At 36.8% G+C, this 13,960-nt stretch overlaps 1 protein-coding gene across 1 annotated transcript in view; it reads right to left on the bottom strand.

Annotated features, from left to right (window-relative positions):
• The window catches only part of LOC141674307 (uncharacterized), a 96,574-nt gene extending 83,150 nt beyond the window's left edge, over nucleotides 1-13,424 (bottom strand). Inside the window, exons 1-2 of the mRNA XM_074481033.1 lie at nucleotides 13,419-13,424; nucleotides 13,193-13,313 (exon numbers count right to left, since the gene is read on the bottom strand). Of these exons, the coding sequence (XP_074337134.1) occupies nucleotides 13,193-13,313; nucleotides 13,419-13,424 (127 nt within the window). The remainder of the gene's footprint in view (nucleotides 1-13,192; nucleotides 13,314-13,418) is intronic.
• Between the last annotated feature and the right edge of the window lie 536 nt (nucleotides 13,425-13,960).

Here is a 13,960-nt window from a genome sequence, read left to right as displayed (position 1 = left end):
AAATAGTTGAGGTGGACTCATGCATGAACTTATTCTAAAAGTAGACTTCAGAATCATGACAGATTTTGAGCAAAGTTCTTAGTTATGCCTTATTTCTAAGATGTACTGAAGTGAATCAGACTTTAATCCTTATCTGATATTTAGCTTACTGCACACACATACACTCCATATGAATGACGAAAATTACTGTGGTGATAAATGATGTTTTAGATGAACAGTTTATGTGTCAGATTGCACTAATTCTGAGGACAGATTCTGATGAAAGTTCTGATGATTAAGTTCTGAAGAACCGAAATCAGAATTTGTATGAAGAATTACAGAAATAGGCATTCATTTTTTGAGTTAAGAAATCATGTTCAGATGACTGTTAAGTTCTGATATAAGTCTAAGTTCTGATAATAAATTCTGATTCTTTACTTGACTTATCTGTGGTTAAAATCTGAACAGTCTTATTTTAAATCAGAATATGTTCGGGTGAGATATTAACAGTCAATACAATTAGGGTTAGTGATACACATCCATGCACAATAATGTTTACTTGTTTCTTGTGCGCATTAAACCCTGTTTTACACTTCCAATGGCTGTTTTTACTCTCCTCAGTCTAGGGAGACGAGGTAGAATTATTTCTACCTATAAGCATTAAATTTTCCTTGCGTCTCCTGGCATTCTATTGCCTATATAAACCAACACTTCATTCCAGCCAGTACATCTCTCATTTACACTCAAACTCTCAAACTCATTTCTTTTTCACTGATCATAATCATGGTTAATTACAACTTAGCTCTGAACTATGATACTTTCTCTCTCACCATGAGCTGTCCAGAATGGCAGCAGGAATGGCATGTTACTGCCATTCCTGATGAGGTTTGGGACTCTGTTCCCCAAAAGGTTCTGATAGACCTCTTGTTCTTCTATATGGATTACCATCGCCATGTTGAGCGACTGGAAGAAGAACGGTTGGAAGCTCTTCGACAGCAGGAGCGAATCATTCGTCTCGCTGTTCTTTTTGTTGAAAGTAGGAAGAAGAAATATGATTTGTAGCTTATGACAATCTTCTAATATTTTGCTGTAATTTAAATTTCATGAATGTATTTTCTCAATATATTAATGAAATTTTATATTTTTGCAAGATTTTGTCTCTAAGCCGTTTAAAATTCTGATGCATTTTTAAATCCTGATTTACCCATATTCTGATGACCGTTTTTATATCTGATACAAATCAAGTTCTGATTCTGACGTGGAAGTACCTGTTTACTTGATTTTTTTTGGTCATTCTCTCACATAGTGTATTTATACAGAATATTGGTCTCGCAGTAAAAATAATTTATTAAGTGGGAACAGTTTAAATTTTAAAACTAGACTACCTTAATTAATGGGATTACTTGGTAAGTGGAACGGTTTTTCCTTGAAAAACTGCATGTGATAAGTAATGATTACTGTTTTCCCGTGCCCATTAATTATTCTTTACTGCTGCATGTCTGACAAGTGTCCAACGGTTACTTTTTCTACCATGTATAAGTAAAAGAGATAGAAGATTGTAAAATATTTTATTTACTTTCACACTTTATCTCTCTTTCTTTACTTCTATTCTCTCTCATCTCCTGACGTTTTTTTTCATACAGACATTTTATCAAACACCTTACAGGCAACCTTATTTCTCCATTTTTCTCATGGAACCTAACGATTTGATTATAGATGGAGCTAAGTTTGTACCCAACAACTATGCTGCAATCTTAAACCATGATGAAGCTCCATCTGATTTGCACTTTGTGCAAGATCTTCTAGCACACAGTGAGATTGGGTATGCATTGACCCAGCCTCAAGTCATTTCCAGCCAACATGTTCTGACGTTTTGGCGGACTGGGCATTTTGATAATGGTGGTGCTACTGGTACTCCAAGCATTATTTTCGAAGTAAATGATGTTGAGCATGTGGTAACTCCTGGAGCAGTTCGTAAAGCTCTACACTTACCAGAAGGCTGCATTTTCTCAACACCGGAGGAACCCGTTCTCCAGCAGCTCATGGCCAATTTGGGGTATGAGAAGAGTTTGTCCAAGCTTGGACAGTTGAAAAGAGCACATATCAGAAAGGAATGGAGCTTTTTCTTGGACTGCATCACTAAAGCATTCGGCAATAAGTGTTCCAACTTTGATGTCATTCCCATTATGAGTCAGTACATCGGGTATGCTATTATTAACCAAACTCATTTTGATTTTGCAAGTGCTGTGCTAGGCTTTATAGGGGATAGGATGACAGAGGATAGGAATATAGTATACTTTGCTAGATTCTGTCAGCTTATATATACTTTTTCCTGTGCTAATGAACCTCAACCAGCCAGTTCTTTATTTCCACCCTTTAAACTTGCAAAACGGGCGTTTAATGACTTGGTAAATGCTAACCTTAAGAAAAAGGTGGTTAGACCCTTACAGATACCTCAGTCTGTAAAACAGATCCTGGTAAATGCTGATCCTCACACTTAAGGATCTGTTTACCCTGATATTCAACCCACCAGCACATCCCAGACACCACAACAACCATCAGAACATATAGAAGAGAAGAAACCCACCAGGTGTTCTGATGTTCTGTGGTGAAGCCTTCATCTTCCAAGCCCAAGAGGACAAAGACTGTACCTCAGACACCACAGAAGAGAAGAAGGATTGTTCTGAGAGATGAGTCAGACAGTGAGGAACAGGTTCCTGTATCAGAACCTGTTATCAAAGAAGCTGAGAAGGTCCCTTCTCAGAAGGATACTGGAATTAGGGGATCTAAGCTTCTTAAAAGGCTTAGAAGAATGTCTTATGCTGAAACTCCCAAGGAATCTCCATCTTCAAAGAAAAGAAAGAAACAGAGAGCTCACAAGCCAGTTTTAGATGATGATGAAGAAGCAGCTAAGGAAGGAGATCAGGAATCTCTGATCTCGAAAGAGCCAGAATTTGCTGAAGCTACTACATCTCCACCTCCATTGTCACCAACTCAGGAAGCTGCTACAGATAAAGCATCAACACCACCTGTGTCTCCTGTACATGCACCAGTATCTACTGCAGACCCAGGCATAAGTGCTGAAATTGATATTCACAACCTGGTTGTGCCTCTACTTAGAAGTTCCACCAGCTCCACTCAATCCATCAACAACACCAGTTCCTGATGCTAATGATACTCCAGAATTGTCTACAACACCTTCTCTGCATCTAGAAATTGAAGATCAGACTATAGGTAAGCATCAGAATATGGCTGTTGATCAGAACTTGGAAGCAGATCAGCACTTAGAGGATGATGTTGAAGCCTCCATAGCCTCTCATACTGTTCTTTTATCAGAGGATGCTGAATCTGTAAGTTCTGATGCTGCAATTGCTGATGATACGGGTGATGCTGCTATAAATGAAGATGCTACTGCAGCTGGTCCATCAGGACATGCACCTCAACAAACTGTTAACAAAAGTGAGATAGTCAAGAAGTTTGTTACAGGGGAAGCACCAGTACCTTAGAGTGAAACTCCTAGAGGACAGGAGTGGACTAAGGAGTGGAACACAACTACTTTTGTTCCTTCTCAATCGATTCTTGCTGAGCACTTGGTAAAAGCTGATGAGATGCTAATTAATGATGATTTCAAGACACAGCTACGAGTTACTGCATTGAGTACTAGACATCTTCAAGGTCTACATTCAACAACTCATGCTGAGGTGCATAAAATTCAGGAAGAATTACTCAAGCAAGAAATGACTATGAAAATTGAAAAGAAAAGTTTTTTCAAACCTACCTTTGATAGAGTTACCTACATTGAGAAGACCCAAGAGAAGCAACAATCTCAAATTGATGAAATTTTTAAAAATCAAGCTTCTCAGCAATCTCAACTCGATGAAATCCAATCCTCCGTGGAATTGCTTGTCTCTCTTCTTTTACCTGCTGATGCCAAAAAGGGGGAGAAGGTAATTAAGTCCAAATGCAAAACTGTTAAGATACTGAAGGGGAAGGATGATGAAAAAGATGACCAGGGAAACTCTGGAATGGGTGGAGGTCATAGTCAAGGTAGAGGTCTCTCATCAAGAAGAGCTGAAGCTACAAGTCATAGAACAAGTTCTGATACTGGAAAAAGAATTACTTCTGATACTAGTAAAAGGATAAGTTCTGATAAACTTTTGGATCTTGATGAAGAAATTTCAAGACAGTTATTTCTGAAAGAAAATCCAGGAATGGACTTTGAGAGTCTATTGGAAGAAGAAGCTAGACTTAAGTTAGAAAAAGTTAACTCTAAATCTGAAGCTTCTGTTGGTAAAAAGAAACTTCCAAAGGCCAAAGGCATTGTGATAAAAGAAAGGACAAATCTTGAGGTAACCAAGGCTAAATCACAATTGCAGATAGATCTAAGGTCCAAGGGCAAAGAAAAAGTTGGTGAACCTATAAAGGTTTATGTGCCTCCTGTGGATGAAGAAATTACTGTTGAAGATGCTGATCTTACTCTGCCTTCAAGAAAGATTTCTAAGACAACCTCTGACATGGCTCAAGTTGTTCAGAGTCAAGATTTAGTTAATTCTGATATTACAAAAAAGCAAGTAACCTCTGACATAGCTCAAGTTGACTTGATATCAGAAGATAAATCAAAGGAAACCTCTGACATTACTCATGTTAAATCCTCAAAGTTACTCCTACCAGGATTCACCAAAGCCAAACAGACTCAACCTTTGAAGACTGCAACAAGTGGTTTTGAAGCAAGAGTGGTTACTGGAAAGGAAGCAAGAGATAAATCTGGATTGGGTAGTGCTGATGAAAGAAGAGTACAGAACACAACCAATGATCCAACTTCCTTAAGTGAACCAGGTGTTGGAGCAACTCCTGAAAGATTGAATCAACTAGAATCTGTACAAATGGTTTACCATACTTAATTGAAAGAACACATCTTGTTATATTTCATGACAGATGGTAGGGTTTACCATATAAGGGAAAATGATATTCCACTGAAGTATTTTGAAGAAATGGAACATGTTTTATTTTTACTTCAAGTGAATGACAGAATAATTGAAAGTGCTGCAAATTATTTGAAGACTCAAATTCAGAGACAGAAAAGGCTCTATTCTGTAAAGTCTGACAGCATATATCTTCCAAAGTACAGAGATCACAAGGGTGATATTGTTGAGATGAAGCCTAACTCTGCTAAGATTATAACTACCTTTCTGGGTTATAAGGCTGTAGAATTCAATCTTGAGTCTGATAAGGCATATTTGATCAGACTGGATCAGGACATAAGGAAAGCTAGAATTAATGATCTCAGGGCTGCTATCTTCCAAACTGGTGAAGATTCTGCAGAGCTTAAAGATGCTAAAAGGAGGATGATTGATGAACTCAGATATGCAAAGAGATGTTTGTTAAAGAACTATCTCAGAACAACTCCTGACATCAGAGAGATCAGAAAGTGAAGCCAAGTCAAGATCTATAACTGCTCAAATTCTGATATGTATACATACTGAAGTTGTTATCAGAAGGTAAAGTTGGTAAAGCTTTAAGAACTGTAAGTTGTAGTTATCTAGTAAATTTCTCATGCATTTGTACTTAATGTTTTTGACATCATCAAATATCTGTTAAACTTGTATATTATGCTAATTTACAAGTTGGGGGAAATTGTTAGATATATTTGATAATGTCATGACTAATGTGATTTATGTTTAGTTTTCAGATCTTACTTAAACAGTACAAATCAGTACTTAACTAAAATCAGCACTTATACTGAAGTCAGAACTTAAGTCATCTGTACTTAAGGTTCAGGAGATATTTATCAGAAGATAATATCAGGACTTAAAGGAAAGGTTCAGATAAGGAAGACGGCTGATTGAAGAGAGAAGATCGAGACAAACGTAAGAAGAGATATACATGAAGAAGGAATTCTATGAAGAATAGAATACTTGGAAGAAAAGATATCTGATTGATATATTTTAGGAAGCAACATTATATTCCATATCAATTAGCGATTATCTTGTAACTGTGTAGTATATAAACACAAACATAGGGTTTACACTATAAGTGTTATCATTATCGAGAATATTATTCATTGTAACCCTAGCAGCTCTCGTGATATTTGTTCATCACTGAGAGAGGACAGTTCCATATTGTAACAGAGTTTATTGCTTTGAATAAAGTCTGTTTTCTGTTACTTGTGTTATTTGAATTTGATTTGATTGTGCTATACACTGTATTCAACCCCCTTCTACAGTGTGTGAGACCTAACAACATGTTCCCTTATGAAGTGGTACTTGATGTCTATGTGCTTTGTTCTTGAATGCTGTAATGGATTTTCAGTGATGATAATTGCACTTGTGTTATCACAGAAAATAGGAATCCTTTCCACTTTCAGACCATAGTCTAGCAATTGGTTTTTTATCCACAAAATCTATGCACAGCAACTGCCAGCAACAATATATTCAGCTTCAGCTGTAGAAGTAGAAACTGAATTTTGCTTTTTACTGAACCAGGACACAAGCTTGTTTCCTAGAAATTGATAGGTTCCTGTTGTACTTTTTCTATCAATTCTGCAACCTGCATAATCTGCATCTGAATAACCAGTTAGATCAAAACTAGAATCTCTAGGGTACCAAATGTCAAGTTTTGGTGTTCCCTTGATATATCTGAAAATTCTCTTAAAAGATACTAAGTGAGATTCTCTGGGATCAGCCTAAAATCTAGCACAAAGACATGTAGCAAACATTATATCTGGCCTACTAGCTGTTAAGTATAGAAGTGAGCCAACCATGCCCCTATAGCTTGAAATATCCACAGACTTTTCAGCAGTGTTTAATTCAAGCTTAGTTACAGTGGCCATAGGAGTGTTTGCAGATGTGCAATCCATTAGTTCAAACTTCTTTAAAAGACCATAAATGTATTTAGTTTGACTAATGAATATTCCATCACTAACTTGCTTAACTTGCAAACCAAGAAAGTAAGTTAGTTTTCCCATCATGCTTATTTTATATTTACTTTGCATCAATTTGGCAAACTTTTTGCAAAGTTTCTCATCTGTAGAGCCAAAAATAATGTCATCTACATAAATTTGAACAAGTACGCTAGAGCCATTAACATTTCTAAAGAATAAAGTTTTGTCTACAGTACATCTAGTGAAGTGATTCTCTAAAAGAAACTTTGACAAAGTGTCATACCAGGCTCTAGGTGCTTGCTTCAGTGCATAAAGTGCTTTCAAAAGATAGTAGACATATTCTTGAAAATTTGGATCTTCAAAACCAGGAGGCTGACTGACATAGACTTCCTCCTCCAAATCTCCATTCAGAAAGGCACTTTTGACATCTATTTGATAGACCTTGAAATTGGCATGGGCTGCATAGGCTAAGATGATTCTGATGGCTTCAAGTCTTGCAACAGGAGCAAATGTTTCATCAAAATCTATTCCTTCTTGTTGACAATAGCCCTTAGCAACCAATCTAGCTTTGTTCCTGACTACTATGCCATTTTCATCCATCTTGTTTCTCAATACCCATTTGGTGTCTATTGGATTCTTTCCTTTAGGCTTAGGTACCAGCTTCCATACTTTGTTCCTTTCAAATTGGTTTAGCTCCTCCTGCATAGCTAAAATCCAATCAGGATCCAACAAAGCTTCTTCTACCTTCTTTGGTTCTTCCTTAGAGAGGAAGCTGCTATATAGACATTCTTCTTGAGTTGCTCTCCTTGTTTGAACTCTAGAAGATACATCACCAATGATGAGCTCAAAGGGGTGATCCTTTGTCCATTTCCTTTGTTGAGGTAGATTAGCTCTAGATGAAGAGGGCTCATTGTTGTCTTGATGTGTGATTGAGTTTTGATTATTAGAAACTCCCCCTGAGTTTATGGATCTTTGATTTGAGAAAAGGGAACTTTCTGTAAGTGATCTGTTCTGACTTTCAGCTTCTTTTGATGTCCCAACGGATGGTGAATTTTGAGTACCGACGGATGAAGCTGGTTGTCTCCCGATGGATAAGGCAGATTGTCTCCCAACGGATGAAGCATTTTGCAACTCGACAGATGTTGAATTTTATGCTTCATTGGTAGTAGATTTTTTTGCATTATCCTTTGATACTGTTTCTTGATCACTTTCATCATCACTGTCATCACTAACCATCTCCACATTGTCAAATTTGAGGCTCTCATGGTAATCTCCATCTTGTAGTCCTTCAATCTTTTTATCATCAAACATAACATGTATTGATTCCACAATAATGCTGGTTCTCAGATTGTAGACTCTGTATGCTTTACCAACAGCATATCCAACAAAAATTCCTTCATCTGCTTTAGCATCAAACTTCCCATTCTGATCAGTTTGATTTCTCAAGATATAACATTTGCAGCCAAAGACATGAAGAAAATTTAGAGTTGGCTTCTTGTTCTTGAACAATTGGTAGGAAATCGTGCATTTTGCTTGATTAACCAAAGAAATATTCTGAGTATAGCATGCAGTATTTACAGCTTCAGCCCAGAAATATGTTGGTAACTTAGATTCTTCAAGCATTATCCTTGCAGCTTCAATAAGTGATTTGTTCTTTCTTTCTACTACTCCATTTTGTTATGGATTTCTTGCTGCTAAAAACTCATGCAAAATCCCATTTCCTTCACAAAATGCTCTCATGACAGAATTCTTGAACTCAGTTCCATTGTCACTCTTGATTCTTCTAACTTTGAAATCAGGATGATTGTTGACTTGCCTTATGTGATTGATGATGATTTCACTAGCCTCATCTTTAGACTTAAGGAAATATGTCTAAGAGAACTTTGAGAAATCATCTACAATTACTAGGCAAAATCTTTTTCTAGAGATGGACAACACATTGAATGGTCCAAACAAATCCATGTGCATCAGTTACAAAGGTTCTTCAATTATTGAATCAAGCTTCTTTCTGAATGATGCTTTGATTTGCTTTCCCTTTTGGCAAGCATCACACAGTCCATCCTTAGAAAACTCCACTTGAGGAATGCCTCTAACTAGTTCTTTCTTTACAAGTTCATTCATGGTCTTGAAGTTTAGATGGGATAGCTTCTTGTGCCACTAAGGCAACCTCCTCAATGATGACATTGTCTTTTGAAATAAAGCCATATCCCACAGTATAACCCTTGCTGTCATCTCCAAAAGTAATATTTGGGCCAGCTCTCTCCTTGAACTCTGTGAGCAGGGTAGAATTACCAGTCATGTGTCTTGAACAACCACTATCCAAGTATCACAGATTCTTTCTATTTCCCTGCACACATTAAAATCAAATCAAGTTGATTTTGGTACCCAAGTTTCCTTGGTTCCTGCCTTGTTAGCTTTCTTCTTCTTCTGTTTCTTAGGTTTGATCTCATTTGACTTGGGGATATTAGATTCATCCTTAGTCATCTGAGTTGGACCTTTGGAACCAGTCATTATAACAAAATTATCATGCACATTTTGATTAACAGGAAATGGCATGCTATTAGTAAACATGTTATTCCAGTAGGGCATGCTAAATGGCATTTGAGGCATACTAAATGCAACATAATAAGGATTAGGTGCAAATGGCATATTAGCAAATTGTGCATTCATATTCTGTGTAGACATAACATTCATAGGCATAGAAGGTATGGCATTCATGTTGGGAAAAGGAGGTGGCACATATATGGAAGTAGGCATGGCAGTTTTGCAATTAACAGACAGATGATTTACACTACCACACTTAACACAGATTTTTCTTGGAGCATACTTATCAGGTATGTAGTTGTTATGTTTGTTAATCCCTACTTTACCATATCTATTGTTTTTCTTTTTAGCCTCTGTTTTAACCTCAATCTTTTCTAGTTTGTCATTCAATTGCTTGATAGACAGATGACCAACATTCACTTTCTTCTCCTTCCTCACTTGACTAGATTCTTCTGAAATGAAGTTTTTGGAAACTGATCCATATTTTTCATTTAACATGACAAGTTTGGCTTTACTCACAGGTTTGCTCACAGCCGGCGGATGAAGATTTATGTCACTCAACGAATAATCCTTTTGGTTATCCGACGGATGACTCTCATCATCCGTCGAGTCCATATCTGTTAGCAATCCTTCACCAAATTGGATTCCAGCTTCTCCTTATTCTTCTTCCAGGCTGCATCAGAAAAGGATTCAATACCTTGAACTTTGGTGATTTGAGCATGAACATCTCTAGATGTTTTCCATGCCTTAATCACATCCTGTTCTCGTTCAAGCTGCTTCTTCAAAATCTCTTCTTTCTTCAACGACTCAGTTACTTCATCCTTAGCAATCTTACACTCAATTCTCAATTTTTCAAATTCAATAAATTGAGACTCAAGCACATTATTCCTCTCACTTAAAAACAAATTTTTTTCTTTAATTTTAGCATTTTCCTTAGTAAGAGACTTAAGTGCAACACGCAAATGATATAATTCTGTAGACATGTCATTGATAGCATCATTACACTCAGCTTTAGATAAATGTGCTAGGTTAGTGGTGATTACCTGATCATTGATAGCTTTCATCAGACTTGGCCATTAGGGCTAGATTGACATAGCTGATATCCTCATCCTCATCCAGACCATCTGCTGCCCAGTCATTTTCTTGTGTAATGAAAGCCCTTTCCTTTTGTTTGAGAAACTCAAAATATTTCTGTTTATAATCCATAGGCTCAAACTTCTTCTTGCTGGAATCTGACTTTCTACACTCACTGGCAAAGTGTCCTGCCAAGCCACATTTGAAACATTTAAATTTTGATTTATTCACCATGTTTCTATTTGACTTATCTGCTCCAAAGTACTTCTTGAACTTGAGCCTGACAAATCTTCTGGAAAGAAATGCTAGATGTTCATCAATGTCATCCATATCATCTTGGCTCAAAGAATCTTCATTTTCTACTACCAGCCCCTTGCCCTTATTTTCACAGACCTTTAAAGTAGACTCAACAACTTCTATCTTCATCTCCTTCTTTTTCTCTAACTCAGCAACCAGTGCAATGGACCCTCCTTTCTTTCTCCCTTTCTCCATTCTTTCATCTTACTCTATTTCAAGCTCATAAGTCTTTAGAATGCCATACAGTCTCTCTAGTGTAAACTCCTTGTATTCTTGTGAATTTCTCAAGGAGACTGTCATTGGTTTCCATTCTTTTGGAAGGGATCTCAGAAATTTGAGGTTAGAATCCTTGGTTTGGTAGACTCTTCCATGCAGCTTTAGAGCATTTAGTAGCTTTTGAAATATATCAGTGAGAGTTTCACCTTCTTCAAAGTGGAAATGCTCATATTGCTGAATTAGTAACTGCATCTTATTTTCTCTAACTTGTTCAGTGCCATCACAAATAATCTGAATTGTATCCCAAACTTCCTTGGAAGTTTTACAATTAATTATGTTGTCAAACATGTCACCATCAACTCCATTGAACATAATATTCATGGCCTTCTTGTCTTTCCTGACTTGTTCAATATCAGGATCTGACTATTCATGCCTTGGCTTGGGAACTGATGGCTCATTTCCAGTTGCAGCTCTCATTGGTACATGAGGGCCTCTCTCTATGCAATCCACATAGGCCTCATCTAGAGAAAGTAAATGAAGATGCATCTTTACCTTCCAGTGATGGTAATTATCTTTGTCCAGAAAAGGAATCTTGACTCCAACATCCTTCTTGTTCATCTTGCTATTTGTTGTGATCTTTAAACTCTTTGTTCTTCAAGAGCTTGCTCTGATACCAATTGTTAGTCCCTAACAATGCAACAAGAATTACAGAAGGGGGGTTGAATGGAATTCTTGAAACTTTTTCTAAATTATAAAATGTTCTAACTTAAAATATATATGTCAGTGTTTTGATTTGTAAAGTGCGAAATGACAAGTTAAATATGAATCAAAATATAAAGTAATAAAAACACAAGTCTTTTAAACTTTCTGGTGGATTTGAATGTATCCACCAGATATATATATATATATATATATATATATATATATATATATATATATATATATATATATATATATATATATATATATATCGAGAGAACTCTGTGAAGCTTGAATAGCTCACAGCAGCTTACAAATAAGAACAATTAAACTTTACAGAGAAATGCTAAAGAATTCAGCTTACAAATGTTTCTCTCAGAGAATACTTGCTTAATCTTGTTGTTGTTCTATTTGCTACACTTGGTTTATATATCACCAAGATTACACAGTAATAAGACAAGATAATAAAACAAAAACTATCAAGTCTAATACTATGCTGCTTCACTACTCTATTCCAGCATCTTTGAATATCTTCATAATAGCATGGAAATGGCAATGCTTCTTTGTTCTCAAAAACCCAGTTGAATAGGCTTCCACATTCCTTTTTCATACACTCGATGCATGTGCCTGTGTTGTCACTGTCAATAGATGTTTGAATTGATCATCCGTCGGGTACATGATCATCCGTCGGGTTGCCTTGTTGATCATCCGTCGGGTAGCTTTGTTGATCATCCGTCGGGTAGCTATTTGGCACTTGACTTCATTTCATTTATGCAAAATTATAAGACATCATCTATGTACAATAATCAACCTATTCTGCATATCTAATTAAAGTCAACATGATTTATATGCTACTAAAAATTTATACAAAGGTGTTTGCAGAATTGTGTTACATGACTTATTGTTACATAAGCTACTCACTCAATGGATGTCAAATCATCATCCGTCGAGATTGTTTTGAGTCATCCATCGGGACTATATTTGCTTATCCTTCGAGTGCTACATAATTCACTAAGTTGAATCTACTAAGGTGTTTTGTTAATGAAATCATCAAGTTCATAACATATTCCCAACAGTTCTTGATCGTAAGCTTATTGAGTTCTCGATAGTCGATGCATAACCTCATGCTTCCGTCTTTCTTCTTAATAAATAGTACCGGTGCACCCCAGGAGGATACACTGAACCTAATCACTCCTTTTTCTAATAACTCTTGCAATTGCTTTGCCAATTCCTTCATTTCCACTGACGCCATTCTGTATGGGGCCTTAGATACTGGTTCCGTTCCAAGTGCTAAGTCGATTGCAAACTCAATTTCTCTATCTGGAGGAAGTCTTGGCAACTCATTTGGAAACACGTCTGAAAATTCATTTACCACTGAAATGTCTTCCAGTCTTGCTGGCTGCTGACTTCTATCTATCACATAAGCAATGAAATGCTCGCATACTTGTCGTAGTAGCTTCTTAGCTTGAATCATTATTAAGAACTTCTTTGTTTGCTTCTTACCTTTAAACGTCACCACTTTCGCGTCTGACGTCTTCAAGATTACTTTCTTATTATGACAGTCTATCTGAGCATCGTGCTTAGATAGCCAGTCCACTCCTAAAATAACGTCGAACTCTCCTAACTTAAATAATATCAAGTCAACATCAAACTTATTGCCAGAGATCTCAATCTCACAGTTCGCACACACTTGGTTAACAGATACATTCTCCTGATTTGCTAATTCTACCGTCATAATTTCACTTAGCAATTCAATTGGACAATTAAGCTTATCAACAAAATCTTGAGAAATAAATGATCTAGTTGCTCCCGAATCTACTAGCACTTTAGCAGTGTATTATTGACCGGAACTGTTGTCTTGTAATCTCTTACTATGTGCTCTGGCTTTCCGTACTTGAAACATGTATAACCAATTGCTGGAACTTTGCCTGCCTGATTCCTGGTAGGCTGATCCTTGTTGACTGGCTCTCTGACTGGCTGATTACGGCACTCCCTTGAATAGTGCCCCTCTGGTTGCATCTGTAGCAGACCACATTCAGCTTGCTGCAAACTCTTCCATGTTTCTTTCCACATACTTGGCAGTCTGGTAGAATTGGCCTCTGCCGGGTTGGCTATTTTCCAGTGGCTGGACGATTGCCTTTTCCTCCATTTCCTGCATTCTGTCTATTAAAATTTCTTTTGGGCTGAACATGCCTTTTCTCTGATTAAAATTTGGAAACTTCCCTGTTTGGTATTGTCCTTCACTTCCCTCAAACTTCCTTTTCTTACCTT

Source organism: Apium graveolens, chromosome 7 (assembly GCF_009905375.1).
Source record: "Apium graveolens cultivar Ventura chromosome 7, ASM990537v1, whole genome shotgun sequence".
In the NCBI taxonomy this organism is placed as follows: domain Eukaryota; kingdom Viridiplantae; phylum Streptophyta; class Magnoliopsida; order Apiales; family Apiaceae; genus Apium; species Apium graveolens.
The sequence above is the reverse complement of the archived record's forward strand: the minus strand, read 5'-3'. Positions and strand labels throughout refer to the sequence as shown.